At 44.5% G+C, this 18,801-nt stretch overlaps 1 protein-coding gene across 1 annotated transcript; it reads right to left on the bottom strand.

Moving 5' to 3' along the window:
• Window positions 1-308: 308 nt before the first annotated feature.
• Window positions 309-16,010, bottom strand: LOC134466088 (uncharacterized). Its single transcript, XM_063219985.1, has 5 exons — window positions 13,934-16,010; window positions 13,321-13,567; window positions 12,409-12,969; window positions 11,750-12,069; window positions 309-545 (listed from the first exon to the last, which is right to left on the bottom strand). The coding sequence occupies exons 1-5, from the start codon at window positions 15,962-15,964 to the stop codon at window positions 309-311; spliced, it is 3,396 nt and encodes a 1,131-aa protein (XP_063076055.1). The 5' UTR covers window positions 15,965-16,010.
• Window positions 16,011-18,801: the final 2,791 nt, after the last annotated feature.

Here is an 18,801-nt window from a genome sequence, read left to right as displayed (position 1 = left end):
TGAGGTCTTCCGTATAAAATACTTTCAAAACGTACGTAAAACAAAACTGAAATATGTACATATTTAACCTTAAACTGAATCATGAGCTTCAGTAACATTAAATGCAAGACTCAAATGTAAACAAGAGAAAATAGCATCACAACACAACACACCATGGAATCAGCATCACTTAGCTTAAACCTTTAAAAAGAATCCTTGAAAAGACGTTTCTTGCAAGTCCACTCTTGTTAGTGTCCTTCTTGGTGGCTTCACCTTGAAACAGTCTCTGATTCGGTTCGTGTCTTGATTTCCACAGTCTATACGAGTGTTCATGTGTGCATTCCACTTATCTGGGTATCCTTGCTGCGACTGCTGCAGCGTTCCATGCCCACGAGCTGGGCGCGTGATTGAAGAGCTTGAGAACAACGGCTGCGATGAACACTGGACACGAGCAGGCTGCGTGGTCTTGCTTCGCGCCGTCTTAGGAAAGCTTCACCTCCGACGCCGATGAACAGTCCCGAGTTTTCACTGTTACTCCTCCCAAAGCACGACGAGACGCAGGTTTCCTTTTACGGGTTTTATTTTCTTCAGGCAATCTTATAAAGCCTTCCAAAACCGTGAAAACTAAAACACAATACACAGAATTAGAATGGCTGCAGCTAAAACGCTACACAAACCAGACTGTTATGAATGAATAAACAAAATGACAAACAAAACAAACCTCGCTGGCTGCGTGCCTAAACAGAGAGAAAGTTAAGTCCTTGGTGACTTGAGTTAAGTCTTATTGCCCTACACAGGCTTGAAGATGTGCAGAATGTCTTTTGTGAAAACTTTAACGGAACTTGTCTTTCGTGGCTGTTTCCTTGACGAGCTTATGTGCTTCTGACGTTTTTACTGACTACGTTAGATTCTTACATCACGCGCACGCACTTGAGGTTGTCAAAATAAAAGTTTGTTTATAAACACAGGCAAGTATTACAAAAATAACCAAATGAAAATCATTATAAAACATTTTAAACCCTTAGCATGAAAACACTTATAAAAATGATGCTTGCAACCGTTACAGGGAGTGTGCTGTCTTGTCAATAGTTGGGTGTAAGTGTTCCCCCTGGTGTCAATATCGGGTACTGCATCTAAAGGATCTGATTTCCTGTCGCTACGCGATGCACTTCCTTTCTTTCCAACCTGAGAAAAGCCGTTGCCATGTTCTTCACCTGAAAACTGAATCTCTAAAAACCCAGAGATGGAACTAGCAGTAAGTTACCAAAATCTATGTAAAGTTGTTTGAAGTCATTTTAATGTGAACAGTAGTGTTAAAAACGCTAAATGTACCTTCTACTGAGATGGCTATGGGTGTGAAATATGCTAATTCACCAACGTTAGCATGCCTTTAAGCTAATTTCGTTAGTCATGCAACCTTTATATTGCTTCATTTGTGTTAAGTTATGCCTTGTACTTTACATATAAACATTTCTAGTCACTATATTTTTGGTACACTTTCCAGTTATCTTGCCTGTGTTCTTTATAAGAAATATGTTAGATGGTGAAATTCGCCTGTCTTTAAATAGTGCCTACTGACCTAAAACCTTTCCTGTAAAAGAAATTACTTACCTTGGTTAGTACCTGTGAAGGGAAAACATGTTGTATCCACCTGAGCATTTGTATTCATTTTATTCCCTAATGTATCCTCTGTATTTCATTCTGTTTCAGTTTTACAAATTTGTATGGTTGAAGAGTCTTCAGTAAAGTACTCAAAAGTGGAGTCACGCCTACTTTGTTCGGGATCTGTCAAACAACACCCCAGACGTGTTGCCAGGACAGAATAGTGTGTGTCTTCAACAAGGTGAATGTGGTTTGAATCCTTTGCAGAGCTTATACCACTTGTAGGATAGTTTAAAGTTGTAGGAGCTCTGGCACATTCTCTCCCTGTCTCGCTCCCTCCCTCCCTTCCTCTCTCTCTCTCTCTCTCTGTGTGTGTGTGTGTGTGTGTGTGTGTGTGTGTGTGTGTGTGTGTGTGTGTGTGTGTGTGTGTGTGTGTGTGTGTGTGTGTGTGTGTGTGTGTGTGTGTGTTTGTTCATGTTGAAGTTGAGCTATAAAATCTATGCTTACTGGTATTATAATGCTGTGTTTATGTTCATGTACTTACAGTATGATGATTGGCCTGCACCCCTGATCTTTGCTGTCCATCTGAGTCCCATACTATGTGAGGCGTGTGTAAATGTGCAGGAGGAAACAATAATCCAACTGTACTTACCAAGTTAGAATATGAATATCAAACGCACCCACGAGCTCCTTGCTCCGAAGGCTGGACAATGCCATCACACGATCCTTACAGAAATGTGCGGCCTTGGGAGGAATATGATCAGTAGGGCATCCATGCATGCATCTTTGATTTCTCATGAATGACATGTTGGCATGTTTTAGTCTAGGCCTGTAATTTCTTTTTGCAAATAAATGTTTATATTGCTACTAATTGTTACCGGCATTGTTTTCTTCAGGCTATATTAGCCATATTGTCAATCTCAAAAACAAATAGGACTAGGCCTATGATGAATTAAGAAACCAAGAATTGAAGAGTGTAGCCTAATAAATGTTTATATTGCTATTACTTGTTATCGGCATTGTTTTCTTCAGGCTATATTAGCCATATTGTCAATCTCAAAAACAAATAGGCCTATGATGAATTAAGAAACCAAGAATTGAAGAGTGTAGCCTAATTGCAATTAACTTGCCTTAGAGTCACCGCCAATCTTTGGCCTGGCTCAATTGGCTCTCTGTAGTTGGCTGCATTGTGAGATCTGGTCCAATGACGCTGAGGATGTCCTCCATCTGTCCCGCTGTCATCCTGAAGTATCCCATATGTTTTACCGGGTCTTTTCTCAGCTCTTGTATCAAATTATGGTAGGCCCCTTGTTCTAGGCGTTTTGATTGATTGGGTGGACCCACAAACGTACACTCCTCCTCTGCCTACGCCGATGTAGCAGAATGGCTGCCACGGTCCGTTGGTCTGTCATCAAATGTGCTGTTAAGAGAGGAGGCGCATATGTGCTTTTCTTTATCAAGTTATGGAGAATAAAATAGGCCTACTTTTCCAAACAAGTTCAAAAGTGCTATGAACGGTTGGCAACACTGGGAGATGTTATAGCGGCCTTAAAACTTTAACAATAGCCTAGTTTAATGTCTATTTGTCAAACGCAACGATAGGCTATGCCACATTTGAATCCATTTCCAAATAGCATGACAACATATTTACTTACCCATAATGACCAAAACAAAAATCTTCCTCTCCAAATTAATGACAAACAGCCTTTCTTCCACAAAAGATACAAAGTATCGCCTTCTGCGGCTTCTTTCCACATCCTGTTCCCATGGCAACGGAGGTCCCATTGTTTTATAGCGCAGTGTCGGCGCGCGTCCAGTGTGCGGGGGTAAACGAAATTGTTGTAAGCGAAAGTGCGCCGCACTTTGTCGGAGCCCGTGTGCGGAAGCCCTAACATGTATCTGTTCAATCATTGAATTGAATCATGTTCAATCTGTATCATACTAAGGTGAATGCGGTTTGAATCCTTTGCAGAGCTTATACCACTTGTAGGGTAGTATAAAGTTGTAGGAGCTCTGGCACATTGTCTCTCCCTGTCTCCCTCCCTCCCCCTCTGTGTGTGTGTGTGTGTGTGTGAGTGGAAGTGTGTATGTCTGTGTGTGTTCATGTTGAAGTTGAGCTACAAAAGCTATGCTTACTGATATTATAATGCTGTGTTGAATCTCAGTATGATGATTGGCCTGCATCCCTGACTTTTGCTGTCCATCTGAGTCCCATACTATGTGAGGCATGTGTAAATGTCCAGGAGGAAACAATCATCCAACTGTACTCTTCAGAGTCCTGCTGCTAAATGAGTGTCTGTACACTGAGGTGAGGTTTTAGAACCATCTCCATCATGACATCACAGACAAGTGACCCTGATGGAATAGAGTTGCAGACATCACAGACAAGTGACCCTATTGGATTAGAGGGAGAGACTAACATGTATCTGCTCAAGAGACCATCATCCTTAGGTGAATGTGGTTTGAATCCTCTGCAGAGCTTATACCACTTGTAGGGTAGTATAAAGTTGTAGGAGCTTTGGGAATTGTCTCTCCCTCTCTCTCCCTCTCTGTGTGTCTGTGTGAGTCTTCATGTTGAAGTTGAGCTATAAAACCTATGCTTACTGATATTATAATGCTGTGTTGATGTTCATGTACTTACAGTATGATGATTGGCCTGCACCCCTGACTTTTGCTGTCCATCTGAGTCCCATACTATGTGAGGCGTGTGTAAATGTGCAGGAGGAAACAATAATCTAACTGTACTCTTCAGTTTCCTGCTGCTAAATGAGTTTCTGTATACTCAGGTGAGGTTTTAGAACCATCTCTATAATGACATCACAGACAAGTGACTCTAATGGAATAGAGTGGCAGACCTCACAGACAAGTGACCCTAAGGAATAGAGTGGCAGACTAACATGTATCTGCTCAAGAGACTATCATCCTAAGGTGAATGTGGTTTGAATCCTTTGCAGAGCTTATACCACTTGTAGGGTAGTATAAAGTTGTAGGAGCTCTGGAACATTGTCTCTCCCTGTCTCTCTGTCTCCCTTCCTCTCTGTGTGTGTGTGTGTGTGTCTTCATGTTGAAGTTGAGCTATACAATCTATGCTTACTGATATTATAATGCTGTGTTGATGTACATGTACTTACAGTATGATGATTGGCCTGCACCCCTGACTGTTGCTGTCCATCTGAGTCCCATACTATGTGAGGCGTGTGTAAATGTGCAGGAGGAAACAATAATCCAACTGTACTCTTCAGTGTCCTGCTGCTAAATGAGTTTCTGTATACTCAGGTGAGGTTTTAGAACCATCTCCATAATGACATCATAGACAAGTGACCCTAATGGAATAGAGTGGCAGACATCACAGACAAGTGACACTATTGGAATAGAGTGGCAGACTAATATGTATCTGTTCAAGAGACTATCATCCTGAGGTGAATGTGGTTTGAGTCCTTTGCAGAGTTTATGCCACTTGTAGGGTAGTATAAAGTTGTAGGAGCTCTGGAACATTGTCTCTCTCTCTGTCTGTGTGTGTGAGGTAAAGTTGAGCTATAAAACCTATTTTTGAGTGGGAAACGTGACGCCTTGTTTTTTCGTAACATTGGTTAAAAACCTGTCCATCTGAGTCCAATACTATGTGAGGCGGGTGTAAATGTGCAGGAGGAAACAATAATCCAACTGTACTTTTCAGTGTCCTGTTGCTAAATGATTGTCTGTACACTCAGGTGAGGTTTTAGAACCATCTCCAGAATGACATCACAGACAAGTGACCCTGATGGAATAGAGTGGCAGACATCACAGACAAGTGTCCCTATTGGAATAGAGCGGCAGACTAACATGTATCTTATCATCCTAAGGTAAATCTGGTTTAAATCCTTTGCTGAGCTTATGCCACTTGTAGGGTAGTGTAAAGGTGTAGGAGCTCTGGAACATTCTCTCCCTGTCTCTGTCTCTCTACCTCTCTCTCTCTCTGTGTGTGTGTGTGTGTGTGTGTGTGTGTGTGTGTGTGTGTGTGTGTGTGTGTGTGTGTGTATGTATGTGTGTATGTGTGTTTGTGTGTGTTCATGTTGAGGTTGAGCTACAAAAGCTATGCTTACTGATATTATAATGCTGTGTTGAATCTCATGTACTTACAGTATGATGATTGGCCTGCATCCCTGACGTTTGCTGTCCATCTGAGTCCCATACTATGTGAGGCATGTGTAAATGTCCAGGAGGAAACAATAATCCAACTGTACTCTTCAGTGTCCTGCCGCTAAATGAGTGTCTGTACACTCAGGTGAGGTTTTAGAACCATCTCCATAATGACATCACAGACAAGTGATGCTGATGAAATAGAGTTGCAGACATCACAGACAAGTGACACTATGGGGCACCTAAGTCACGCCCTTCTACTTCCGATCCGTGGGGCTGGAGCTCTCAAAATTTTGAATGCGAGTTAATGGAGCGAGTCAAGCTAAATCCTCATCCCGTTTGGCATGTGCTCCGGATTTCACATATGATGACAGTGAATTTGAAAGGTTTGGATTTGCTTCGTAAGACCACTCATTTTCGGCACGCAAGAAACGTTATTTTAGCTTTTGTGCAAAACTGTGTTAGAGACTACACGTGCGCCTCGCATATCTGACGTGAACCGAGGCACAGCCAACCCTACCGCTGCACCGTGGCTTAAGTGGCTGCACGTCGGACATGCGACGTCTCTTGTGTAGTCCAAATAATTACATATTTTTGCACACACACAACTCAAAAATCGCTTGCCAAGTGAAGTCAACAAGCACACCATTGGTTATTATTAATTCTGAGGCACAGCATATGTGTGATCGATGGGGAAATGCGAGGTGGGTTGAAAAATAGCTTTGATCAGTCCATTACAGCCCAGTCAAAAGTTTTTGCGTTCCCAGCCCCACAAGCCCCCGGAAGGGGTGGAGACTTAGGTGCCCCATTGGAATAGAGCGGCAGACTAACATGTATCTGTTCAAGAGACCATCATCCTAAGGTGAATGTGGTTTGAATCCTTTTCAGAGCTTATACCACTTGTAGGGTAGTATAAAGTTGTAGGAGCTCTGGAACATTGTGTCTCCCTGTCTCTCTGTCTCTACCTCTCTCTCTCTCTGTGTGTGTGTGTGTGTGTGTGTGTGTGTGTGTGTGTGTGTGTGTGTGTGTGTGTGTGTGTGTGTGTGTGTGTGTGTGTGTGTGTGTGTGTGTGTGTGTGTGTGTGTTTGCGTTTTCATGTTGAAGTTGAGCTATAAAACCTATGCTTACTGATATTATAATGCTGTGTTTATGTTCATGTACTTACAGTATGATGATTGGCCTGCACCCCTGACTTTTGCTGTCCATCTGAGTCCCATACTATGTGAGGCGTGTGTAAATGTGCAGGAGGAAACAATAATCCAACTGTACTCTACAGTGTCCTGCTGCTAAATGAGTTTCTGTATACTCAGGTGAGGTTTTAGAACCATCTCCATAATGACATCACAGACAAGTGACCCTAATGGAATAGAGTGGCAGACATCACAGACAAGTGACCCTATTGGAATAGAGTGGCAGACTAACATGTATCTGTTCAAGAGACTATCATCCTAAGGTGAATGTGGTTTGAATCCTTTGCAGAGCTTATACCACTTGTAGGGTAGTATAAAGTTGTAGGAGCTCTGGAACATTGTCTCTCCCTGTCTCTCTGTCTCCCTTCCTCTCTGTGTGTGTGTGTGTGTGTCTTCATGTTGAAGTTGAGCTATACAATCTATGCTTACTGATATTATAATGCTGTGTTGATGTTCATGTACTTACAGTATGATGATTGGCCTGCACCCCTGACCTTTGCTGTCCATCTGAGTCCCATACTATGTGAGGCGTGTGTAAATGTGCAGGAGGAAACAATAATCCAACTGTACTCTTCGGTGTCCTGCTGCTAAATGAGTTTCTGTATACTCAGGTGAGGTTTTAGAACCATCTCCATAATGACATCATAGACATGTGACCCTAATGGAATAGAGTGGCAGACATCAAAGACAAGTGACACTATTGGAATAGAGTGGCAGACTATCATGTATCTGTTCAAGAGACTATCATCCTGAGGTGAATGTGGTTTGAGTCCTTTGCAGAGCTTATGCCACTTGTAGGGTAGTATAAAGTTGTAGGAGCTCTGGAACATTGTCTCTCTCCCTGTCTGTGTATGTTTGTGCGTGTGAGGTAAAGTTGAGCTATAAAACCTATTTTTGAGTGGGAAACGTGACGCCTTATTTTTTCGTAACATTGGTTAAAAACCTGTCCATCTGAGTCCAATACTATGTGAGGCGGGTGTAAATGTGCAGGAGGAAACAATAATCCAACTGTACTTTTCAGTGTCCTGTTGCTAAATGATTGTCTGTACACTCAGGTGAGGTTTTAGAACCATCTCCAGAATGACATCACAGACAAGTGACCCTGATGGAATAGAGTGGCAGACATCACAGACAAGTGTCCCTATTGGAATAGAGCGGCAGACTAACATGTATCTGTATTATACTAAGGTGAATGCGGTTTGAATCCTTTGCAGAGCTTATACCACTTGTAGGGTAGTATAAAGTTGTAGGAGCTCTGGCACATTTTCTCTCCCTGTCTCCCTCCCCCCCCCTCTGTGTGTGTGTGTGTGTGTGTGTGTGTGTGTGTGTGTGTGTGTGTGTGTGTGTGTGTGTGTGTGTGTGTGTGTGTGTGTGTGTGTGTGTGTGTGTGTGTGTGTGTGTGTGTGTGTGTATGTATGTGTGTATGTGTGTTTGTGTGTGTTCATGTTGAGGTTGAGCTACAAAAGCTATGCTTACTGATATTATAATGCTGTGTTGAATCTCATGTACTTACGGTATGATGATTGGTCTGTATCCCTGACTTTTGCTGTCCATCTGAGTCCCATACTATGTGAGGCATGTGTAAATGTCCAGGAGGAAACAATAATCCAACTGTACTCTTCAGTGTCCTGCCGCTAAATGAGTGTCTGTACACTCAGGTGAGGTTTTAGAACCATCTCCATAATGACATCACAGACAAGTGATGCTGATGAAATAGAGTTGCAGACATCACAGACAAGTGACACTATGGGGCACCTAAGTCACGCCCTTCTACTTCCGATCCGTGGGGCTGGAGCTCTCAAAATTTTGAATGCGAGTTAATGGAGCGAGTCAAGCTAAATCCTCATCCCGTTTGGCATGTGCTCCGGATTTCACATATGATGACAGTGAATTTGAAAGGTTTGGATTTGCTTCGTAAGACCACTCATTTTCGGCACGCAAGAAACGTTATTTTAGCTTTTGTGCAAAACTGTGTTAGAGACTACACGTGCGCCTCGCATATCTGACGTGAACCGAGGCACAGCCAACCCTACCGCTGCACCGTGGCTTAAGTGGCTGCACGTCGGACATGCGACGTCTCTTGTGTAGTCCAAATAATTACATATTTTTGCACACACACAACTCAAAAATCGCTTGCCAAGTGAAGTCAACAAGCACACCATTGGTTATTATTAATTCTGAGGCACAGCATATGTGTGATCGATGGGGAAATGCGAGGTGGGTTGAAAAATAGCTTTGATCAGTCCATTACAGCACAGTCAAAAGTTTTTGCGTTCCCAGCCCCACAAGCCACCCGGANGGGGTGGAGACTTAGGTGCCCCATTGGAATAGAGTGGCAGACTAATATGTATCTGTTCAAGAGACTATCATTCTAAGGTGAATGTGGTTTGAATCCTTATACCACTTGTAGGGTAGTATAAAGTTGTAGGAGCTCTGGAACATTGTCTCTCTGTCTCTCTCTCTCTCTGTGTGTGTGTGTGTGTGTGTGTGTGTGTGTGTGTGTGTGTGTGTGTGTGTGTGTGTGTGTGTGTGTCTTCATGTTGAAGTTGAGCTACAAAAGCTATGCTTACTGATATTATAATTCTGTGTTTATGTTCATGTACTTACAGTATAATGATTGGCCTGCACCCCTGACTTTTGCTGTCCATCTGAGTCCCATACTATGTGAGGCGTGTGTAAATGTGCAGGAGGAAACAATAATCCAACTGTACTTTTCAGTGTCCTGTTGCTAAATGATTGTCTGTATGCTCAGGTGAGGTTTTAGAACCATCTCCATAATGACATCACAGTCAAGTGACCCTAATGGAATAGAGTGGCAGACATCACAGACAAGTGACCCTATTGGAACAGAGTGGCAGACTAACATGTATCTGTTCAATTTGATGGGTTAAAGATTCAGTGAGAGAGCTTACCGCCCAGAAGCCATTGAACATGCATATGTTGCACACTTAAATGAAAGAATGTCCTCAAGTGTGTGTTGAGTTTCGATGGGTTCTTTGCGGTTTATTTGCATCTTTCTCAGGACAAAAACATACAGCTGACAGCGTAACAGCTGCCTTCAGGATCACAACAACTGTCACTTCTAAGTTTCGTTCTATTCACGTGACCTTAGTCACTGGCTACTGAACTCATAGGCTGATCCTATGATGCCATCTACTGGCGAAAACATGCAAGAGCACGATTAAAGTAAAACACAACTTCTGATAGGACAACAAAAAGACAGAGAATGAGAATAAGGGAATAATAAGGGTGTGCTGACCTGTCAGTTATTGGGTGGGTTAATGTTTCCCCTTGTGTTAATGTTCGGTACTGCATCCAGCGTTTCATATTTCCTGTTGTTTACAAAACGTACTTCCTATTCAACCTACCTGCTGCTATGCAAATGCTTACCTCGCTTGATTTAGCTGTTTCAATCCAAAGACTGGAACTATCAGTAAGTTTCTCCTACAAACCTTTGTAATACGTTTTAAATGTTATTGTCACATTGAAAGTAATGGTAAAAATGCTACATTTCGTTTCTACTGAAATCGCTATTTAAAAGGTGTGAATTGTGCTAATCGCCGATCATTAGCAATGGTGCTTAGCTAAGTTGTCTTAGCCTCTTGACCTTTTGTTAAGCCTTGTTTGCCGTATTTTATACATTGTATTTCACATGTAAACTTTCTTACTATATTTTTACTTACTTACCTGTTGAATTATCTGTGTCTTAGTCTTCTAGAACAGCATGTTAAAGTTCGCCTGATTAGATGATTTAACTTGGGCTTCCCTATCTTTATCATAGCCTTGTGAAATTCAGTGCCTACTTTCCTCCTGACCTGACCTATAAAAGAAAATACTTACCTAAATTAGTACCTGTAAAAAGAAAAACTGATTTTATCCTGTGTATTGTATTCATTCATTTCCTAAATGTATCCTATATGTTTCATTCTTTTACAGTTTTACAACGTTATTAAGACTTAAAGAAGATTTCATTAAAACCCTCAACTGGAATCCTGCCTTGAGTTTTGATACTTGTTCACTATCTGTCAAGCATACAAGGAATAAATGCCAGGGCAGAATAAAGGGAATAACAAAAAGACAAAAATGGGGGGTCCACTACACTCTGCCCTGCTAAATTAAATGGCGTCCCGACATTTCCCGCTTCAGTTCATACTGTTTTCAACAGTTTGATTGCTTTCCAGGTTAGAGTCCCAAGTTAAGACACATATCTAATCAGACATCACATAAAATACATCTCTAATTTCAATTTCATGTGTTAAATAGAGGAGGTCATTGTGCACTACGACCACCATCCATTTCTCCGCAGTGTCCACGGGTAGTCTGTCTCAGCTGGGAAAGGGATGACCTTTGACCTGGAGCAAGTCTGATCATGGAATCTAACACTTAACACATTCCTAATACTAAACAGCTTATCACTTGCCTCTTGCGTTTTTTCACAGTGTTTTTTCACAGTGTCAGTAATGATACTTGTTACTTTCTCCTACCAAGACTAATTCTTCTTCTATAAAGCGAGTGTGATTCTAAGTGAACTGTCTCATCTCTTCTGTAACCATTCTTCATACATCACACTCATACTGTCTCTCTCTCACACACACACACACACACACACACACACACACACACACACACACACACACACACACACACACACACACACACACACACACACACACACACACACACACACACATCTCAACTAACAAATAACTACACTCATCCTAACTAGGGTGCATGAACTTAACTCAAAGGTAAGTAACTCTATGCATTTTAAACTGACTTGAACTAAGTGTAGGCCGGCCTAGAGTGCCATATGTAAGTGTTCTAGGTGCATATCTAATTCTGGAAGGATATGGTCTTGCAGGCGGTGAGGATGGTGGCGACACCTCTCCCTCTCCGTCAGGATCGGCCGGCTGGAAGGCTGGTGGCGACACCTCTACCTCTCCCTCTGGATCAACCATCACTGTCTCTACTTCGCCTGGCTCCACCACTTGTTCCTCCTCACTCACTGGCTCTGCGATGCCATCTCCTTCCCCAGGTGATGGTTCTGCTACCGGCTGATGTGGGTGGAACTCCATGGCCTCGGCTCTCAGGTCGCTCTGTCGCTCTGTGGGCTCCTCCTCAGTCCAGCCAGCGATGCCTCTCCAGTCGTCCTCTTCCTGGTCAGATGAAGGCTCTGGTTCTGTGTGGCGTGTGGTCTTGGTTCTTTTCTTGTCAGTGTGTCATTTCTCGACTCTTTTCTTCTCAGTTCTCTGTGTGTCGACCAGCAAGAAGTCACAGGGAAGCAGCAGGTTCCGATGAAGCACTTCAGTGCGACCCTGGCCATCTTCTGGTTTCACTTCATACACAGGACTTTCCGGATGTTTCCTCTTCACCACCACATGAACTTTCTCTTCCCAGAACGATCTCAGCTTTCCAGGCCCACCTCTTTCTGTGAGATTTCGGATCAGGACTCTATTCCCAGGATGTAGCTCTGCTCCCTGAATCTTTCTGTCATAGAGTTCTTTTCCTCTTCTCCCACTAGCCTGGGCTGCCTTGTTGGCCAACTGGTATGCCTCCTCCATTCTGAGCTTCCATTTCCTTGCGTACTCCTCATGAGACACACTACCAGCGCTGTGTGGGATGCCGAACATGCTGTCTATGGGCAATCTGGGGTTACGGCCAAAGAGCAGAAAGTAAGGGGCATATCCAGTGGACTCATTTCTGGTGACATTGTATGCGTGAACAACTTTGTCAAGGGAACTTTTCCAGTCAGCTTTGGCTTCATTATCCAGGTTACGCAGCATGGCCAGCAGGGTGCGATTAAAGCGTTCTACCTGACCGTTCCCCTGGGGGTGGTAGGGGGTTGTGCGTGAGCCATGGATGCCACTGTACTTTTGGAGTTCAGCAAACAGATTGTTTTCCCACTCTCTCCCTTGGTCATGGTGCAATTTAGCGGGGAAGCCGAATTTCAAGACAAAGTCTCCAAAGATTTTCTCAGTTGCTGTTCGAGCACTGTTGTTTTTGCATGCATACGCCTGGGCAAAGCGTGTAAAATGGTCCATGACCACTAGGATGTAATCGTATCCTCCTTTGCACTTCTCTAGATGGAGGAAGTCAATTGAGACCAGCTCAAAGGGGTATGTTGTCTTGATACTAGTGAGTGGCGCTCTTACTGCTCTCTGGGGTCTTTTACGCTTCACACAACTGCACACGTTGTTAATGTGGTGCTCTACATCTCTCTGCATGTGTGGCCAGAAGAAGTGCTCACGGACTAGATTGAGTGTTCGTTCAACACCTAAGTGACCCATCTCTTCATGTAACTGGTACAGGATCAGGGGCCGAAACTTTGGTGGCATCACTAGTTGTGTTCGTGTAGATGTTTGGCGCCGGAGTACACCGTCAGCATCACACAACAGTTTAGCTTTCTCTCTAGCAAACACTGACAACTCACTGTGCGCGTCTCTGATCCTGGGCCACTGCTGCTGGATGACACACCGCTTCACCTGCTGTAGTAGGGGATCCTCCTCCTGTGCGGCCCTCAGGTCGTCTGGGGAGATCTGCGTGACGGTGTCATTCTGCCCTTCACTGCTCGCCGCCGTGATTGCTGTGGTGATGGCCAGTGGACACAGGAGCGGCTCTCTCTCTTCCTGCTGGATGGACAGACCTTTGGAGAAACTGGACAAGACTTCAGGCTGGATCTGCTGGGAACAGGTAAGCATGTAATTCTCTAGAGACATCCTGGATAGCCCGTCTGCATCAGAGTTAGACTTCCCTGGCCTGTACTTGATCGTAAATCGGAAGTCTGCTAAGTCGGCCACCCATCTCAGCAGTGTTGCATTCAGTTTAGCAGTGGTAAGTACATATGTTAGAGGATTACTATCAGTATACACTACAAAGTTTGGAGTATAATACAAATAATCTCTAAATCGCTCACAGATGGCCCATTTCATTGCTAAAAATTCTAGCTTACCAGAGTGGAGATGGTAATTTTTCTCTGCAGCAGAGAGAGTGCGGGAGCCATAAGCAATGACCTTCATCTTTCCTTCCTGTCTTTGATAAAGCACTGCCCCGAGTCCTTCTTGTGAAGCGTCACAGTGTAGGACGAACGGCTCTTCAAAGTTGGGGTAGCCCAGTACAGGGGGGCTAGACAGGTGATCTATCAGCTGACACAGTACTGCACTATGCTCATCTGTCCACTTGATTCGCTGATGGGAGGGCACCTGGGTTCGCTTTTTCTTTTGTGACACTGCTTTCCTCTTCTTGTGATCAGCCACTGTGGCGTCCTGGCTTGACACGTCAGAGCACAACAGGGCATAGAGAGGCTTGGCAATGCGAGAGAAGTTTGGGATGTAGGATCTGTAATATGAGATGAAGCCAAGTAGCTTTCTCAACTCACCCACGGTAGCTGGTTTTCGTTCCTTCATATCTTGCACGGGGGCCACCTCTGCTGGATCCATGGTGTAGCCTTCTTTTGTCACGATCTTCCCCAGGAATCTGACCTTGTTCTTGAACAGCTCACACTTCTTGGCAGTCAGTTTCACCCCATGCTGCTGATACCGTCGAAGCACTTTCCTAACATCATTCAGGTGGTTATCAAATGTTTTACTGTGACACAAGTTGTCATCTAAGTAGGGCTCACATACCTCATCTCGCAGGCCAACCAGGCATTCCTCCATGCTGCGTTGGAATTCAGAGGGGGCACTAGACAAGCCGAAGGGAATTCTTACCCACTCGTAGAGTCCCCAGGGTGTTATAAAGGCAGTGAGGGGCCTACTACTCTCTTCCATGAAGCCCTGGTGATACGCTTTGCCTTGGTCTAGCACTGAAAACCAGGCACTGCCGTGTAAGCTGTCTAGCATGTCTTGAATGCGTGGGATGGGATGGCGATCAGGCAGTGACTTTTGGTTGACCTCCCTATAATCACAGCAGAGACGGAGAGTACCATCTTTCTTCCGCACACAGACAATGGGTGACGAGTAGTGCGATCGTGATTTCTGAATCCAGCCCCTGTTCAGGAGATCTTCTAAGTACTGCTTGACGTCTCTGTGTAGGGGTTTAGGAACAGACACATACGTACGGCGTACAGGTGTTGGGTCAGTGAGTCTGATTTTGAGCTGCAGAGAAGGGATACAGCCCGCATCATTTTCATCTCTTGCGAATGCTTGACACTCTTCCCTCAACATCTGCTTCACTTTTTGCTGCTGGACAAAGGGGAGGTGAGAGAGGTCAATCGGTGGATCATACCTGTCTTTGTCATTCAGCTCCTTTTCAGCAGGTTGAAGTTCCTCATCGATGACTGTAGGGGGCACCACAGGAGAGGCTGGGGGGGCGACAACAGGCTTGGCTTCTGCAGGATACACAGCTTTGACTAACTGGACTTGCCCTAGGACTGTGCGCGGGCTCAGAGTGATGTCATGGCATGTGTCATTAGCAACAGGCAGGGCTAGGCGAGAGTATGTCCCTTTACTCAGTGTTAACATGTTCTCTGTCATATTAAGACCATCTGGCAAGGGGGCTTGTTCGTCAGGCATAAACAGTGCTTCTTGTCTAGCTATCAGAGGCCCTGTCCTCACTGAACACTTCACACTTTTCACTTGGCCAGCTGGTATCACTTCTCTCTGCCTTCCCATTCTCACCACACCATCACTGCACTCAGGGTCACTGGCTTTTACAATTTTCACAAACATTTCAGCCTTTTTACAGTCAAAAGAGAAAGCTGTGCTCACCGCCTGTGCGACTACCTCCTGTGGGTGGCCCACCCCACTCTTCAGCAGCTGCTCGATGACATTGTACCCGATGATTGGCTCCTCAGCTGCACCCTTCTCACTGGTCACCAGCATCGGGACTTGTAGCATGAAGTGCGGGGCTTGGGCTGGCTCGAGCTGGAACTCCACTTCCACCCACCCTCGAAATGGGATGTCTGTCTGGTTGACGGCTTTCCCCACCAGAGCGCCGGGGCCTAGCAGCTCTACAGTGTCACGGACCCGCACCTTTGGGATGTTCTTCTTCCACCAGGCTTCGTTGATGAGGCAAACTTGTGACCCTGTGTCCCATAATGCTTCAGTCTTCACACCATTGAAGTAGCAGCTGACCATGCATTTCTTTCCGATGAGACGCAGCAGCTGAGACTGGTGTCGGGGAGAGATGTGGCTGATGTTTACAGACCCTGGAAGACGCTCACCTGGTCCCTCTGCTGCCTGCACCTTCTCTTCCAGCTGTTGGATGCAGTCTCTCAGGATCGCCTGCGTCTCACTGGACTCACCGAGATGTTCTTGGATGGCACTTCCTACACTCTGGCCAGACAGGTTCACTGTGTCACTGTTACCGCTGTAGCTCCGCTGACCCCTACAGTCTCGAGCGAGGTGTCCAGCCAGGCCGCATTTGAAGCAGTGGTCACATTGCTGCTCGTTGCCTCTCTCCTGACATCCTCTGCACGCCCGTCTGGTCCTGGGTCTGAACTGGTTCGATGGTCGTGGTGACTGCTGGTGGGGTTGGAACTGGTTCGGTGCCCGTGGTGACTGGTGAACATTCTTCCTCAGCTCTGCTACCTCCTCTCTCAGTTGCTTGACAGCATCCATCAGTTCCATCTCGATGTTACTTTTTGCCGTGGTGACTTTTTGGCTTTTGACATTGGCCCTGGCTGATGCTGTGTCTGCTTGCAACTGATCCAGAGCTGGCTCTGCCTGTAGCTCGTTTACTCTGGCGGGTCTGACTGCGAGACTCCTTCTCAGTTTCTGTTCTCTCTGTACATCAACAGCCGCCGCATCGTTCATTTTTTCTATGAGGGTCTCATCTGTCACGCTCTGGTCATCCATGTAGCATTTTAGTTGCAGCTTGATATTATCGCTCAATAGCCCGGTGCTAAGGGACCTGAGGAATTTTCTCTGAATTAGGTCGGGCCTATACTGCACATCAGCGCTAGAATCAAAACCAGCGGCCATCAGTCTTTCTTTAAGTTCAATTACCCGAAATAGAAAGTTCTGAGGGGATTCTTTAGCATCTTGGGTGATATTCACGAGTCTATGAAACAGATCGGTCGTGCTGTTTTCTTTGTAGTGAGCTTTCAGAATCGTTTTTTTTTTTTTTGGAATAATGTTTATTGAAGGAAATAGACGTTTTACAAGATTTCAATATACCACATATTCCTTCGTATTTTGTTTAAGTTTTATACATAAGGAACAACAAAACAATCCCAGCCAACCCCCCACCCCAAACAAAATGCAACTGGAAGAACACAAAGGAGAGAGAGAGAGAGAGAGAGAGAGAGAGAGAGAGAGAGAGAGAGAGAGAGCAAAAAGAGCCAGCTAACTAAAATAAGGTATAGAGGTAGGACAGTGAAAAGACTGTGACAATGAGAAAAAGAGAATAAGGAGAGCTCAGGAGCTAGGAGTCAGTGGCCTGCGTTTCTGACCATTTATCAAGTAGTGGCTGCCAGGTTTTAGAGAATGCTCTTTCCCTGCCTGTGTTGCTGTAGTGCAACCGTTCTAAATGCAACACACTACCCAGATCTCTAAGCCATTGTTGGAACTGAGGAGAGGCTTCTGATTTCCAATGTTGGAGAATGAGACGTTTAGCCAAGAGAGTGCAGAGGGAGATAGCTTGTCCTATATAGCCACTTATGTTGACATTGTATTCTACACAGCCAAAAATGGCAAGGAGTGGGTCAGGCACAATAGTTTTGTGGAACGCTTTTGAGATGTAGTCAAATATGAGAGTCCAAAAGAGAGACAGTTTAGGACATGCCCAGAACTGGTGCGTCAGGGTACCTGTTTGTTGTTTACATTTGTCGCATAGGGGAGAGGTGTTAGGGTAAATACTGTGCAGCCTGGCCTTGGAGAAGTGAAGCCTGTGGACCACTTTAAACTGTAACAAAGAGTGTCTGGAGTTTACTGAAGTACCGTGGATCATATCAAGTACACCCTCCCATACTGATGGGCACAGCTCCATACCAAGTTCTTGTTCCCAGCTGTTTTTAACCTTATCAGTGTTCACTTTCTGATGAGCCCCCAATATACCATACAAAATAGAGACTGTGCCACTGTTGCCTGGAGTAAGCCGTATAATGCTGTCCAGTGTTGTATGTTGGGGCTTTTGTTCATACTGTGGTATATGTGTTCTGATAAAATTTCTGATTTGCAGGAACCTGAAAAAGTGTGAGGCTGGCAGATCAAATACCTGTTGGAGATGTTGAAATGAAACTAGACACCCTTGAGAGTATAGGTCTTGTATGCAGAGTATATTATTGGTCCTCCATTTAGAAAATACTGGATCCATTAAGGCTGGAGTGAATGCATGATTATGACATATTGGACTGTCTAAGTAAACTTTAGGCAAATCAAGAAAATGTTGGATCTGTTTCCAAACTTTAAGGGATTGAATAATAATGGGACTTTTAATGTAGGAAGGTATTTTAACTTTAGGAGGGTTATTAAGGAGGGCAGGGAGGGAAGTGGGCCCACATGAAAGTTATTCCATCTGAAGCCACGAGGGGGCATCCTCTTGATTGCAATGGGTCCCTGGAAGGGCGCTACGCCAATGTAGTAAAACATTCAGGTTAGCCGCCCAATAGTAAAATTTAAAATGGGTCAAGCTGAAGCCTCCTTCCGGCTTTGGTTTCTCTAAATGTCTTTTAGAAATTCTAGGTAATTTATTGTTCCAAATGAAGGAAGATATGATTGAGTCAAGTTTTTTAAAGAAGTAGAGGGGAATAAACACAGGGAGATTTTGAAAAATGTAAAGAAATCGGGGAAGGACAACCATTTTTATGGCATTGATGCGACCTACCATGGAGATAGGCAATGTGTTCCAAAATTGGATATTCTGTTTGAATTGCTGAAGTTTGGATTCCCAGTTACTGGAGAGGAGCTTTTGTTTATCACGTGTTACTATGATGCCAAGGGATTTGAATTTGTCAGTTGCAATTTTAAAAGCT

The sequence above is a fragment of the Engraulis encrasicolus genome, chromosome 16 (genome assembly GCF_034702125.1).
Source record: "Engraulis encrasicolus isolate BLACKSEA-1 chromosome 16, IST_EnEncr_1.0, whole genome shotgun sequence".
In the NCBI taxonomy this organism is placed as follows: domain Eukaryota; kingdom Metazoa; phylum Chordata; class Actinopteri; order Clupeiformes; family Engraulidae; genus Engraulis; species Engraulis encrasicolus.
Note: the sequence above shows the minus strand (reverse complement) of the source record. Positions and strands in the feature narration are given on the sequence as shown.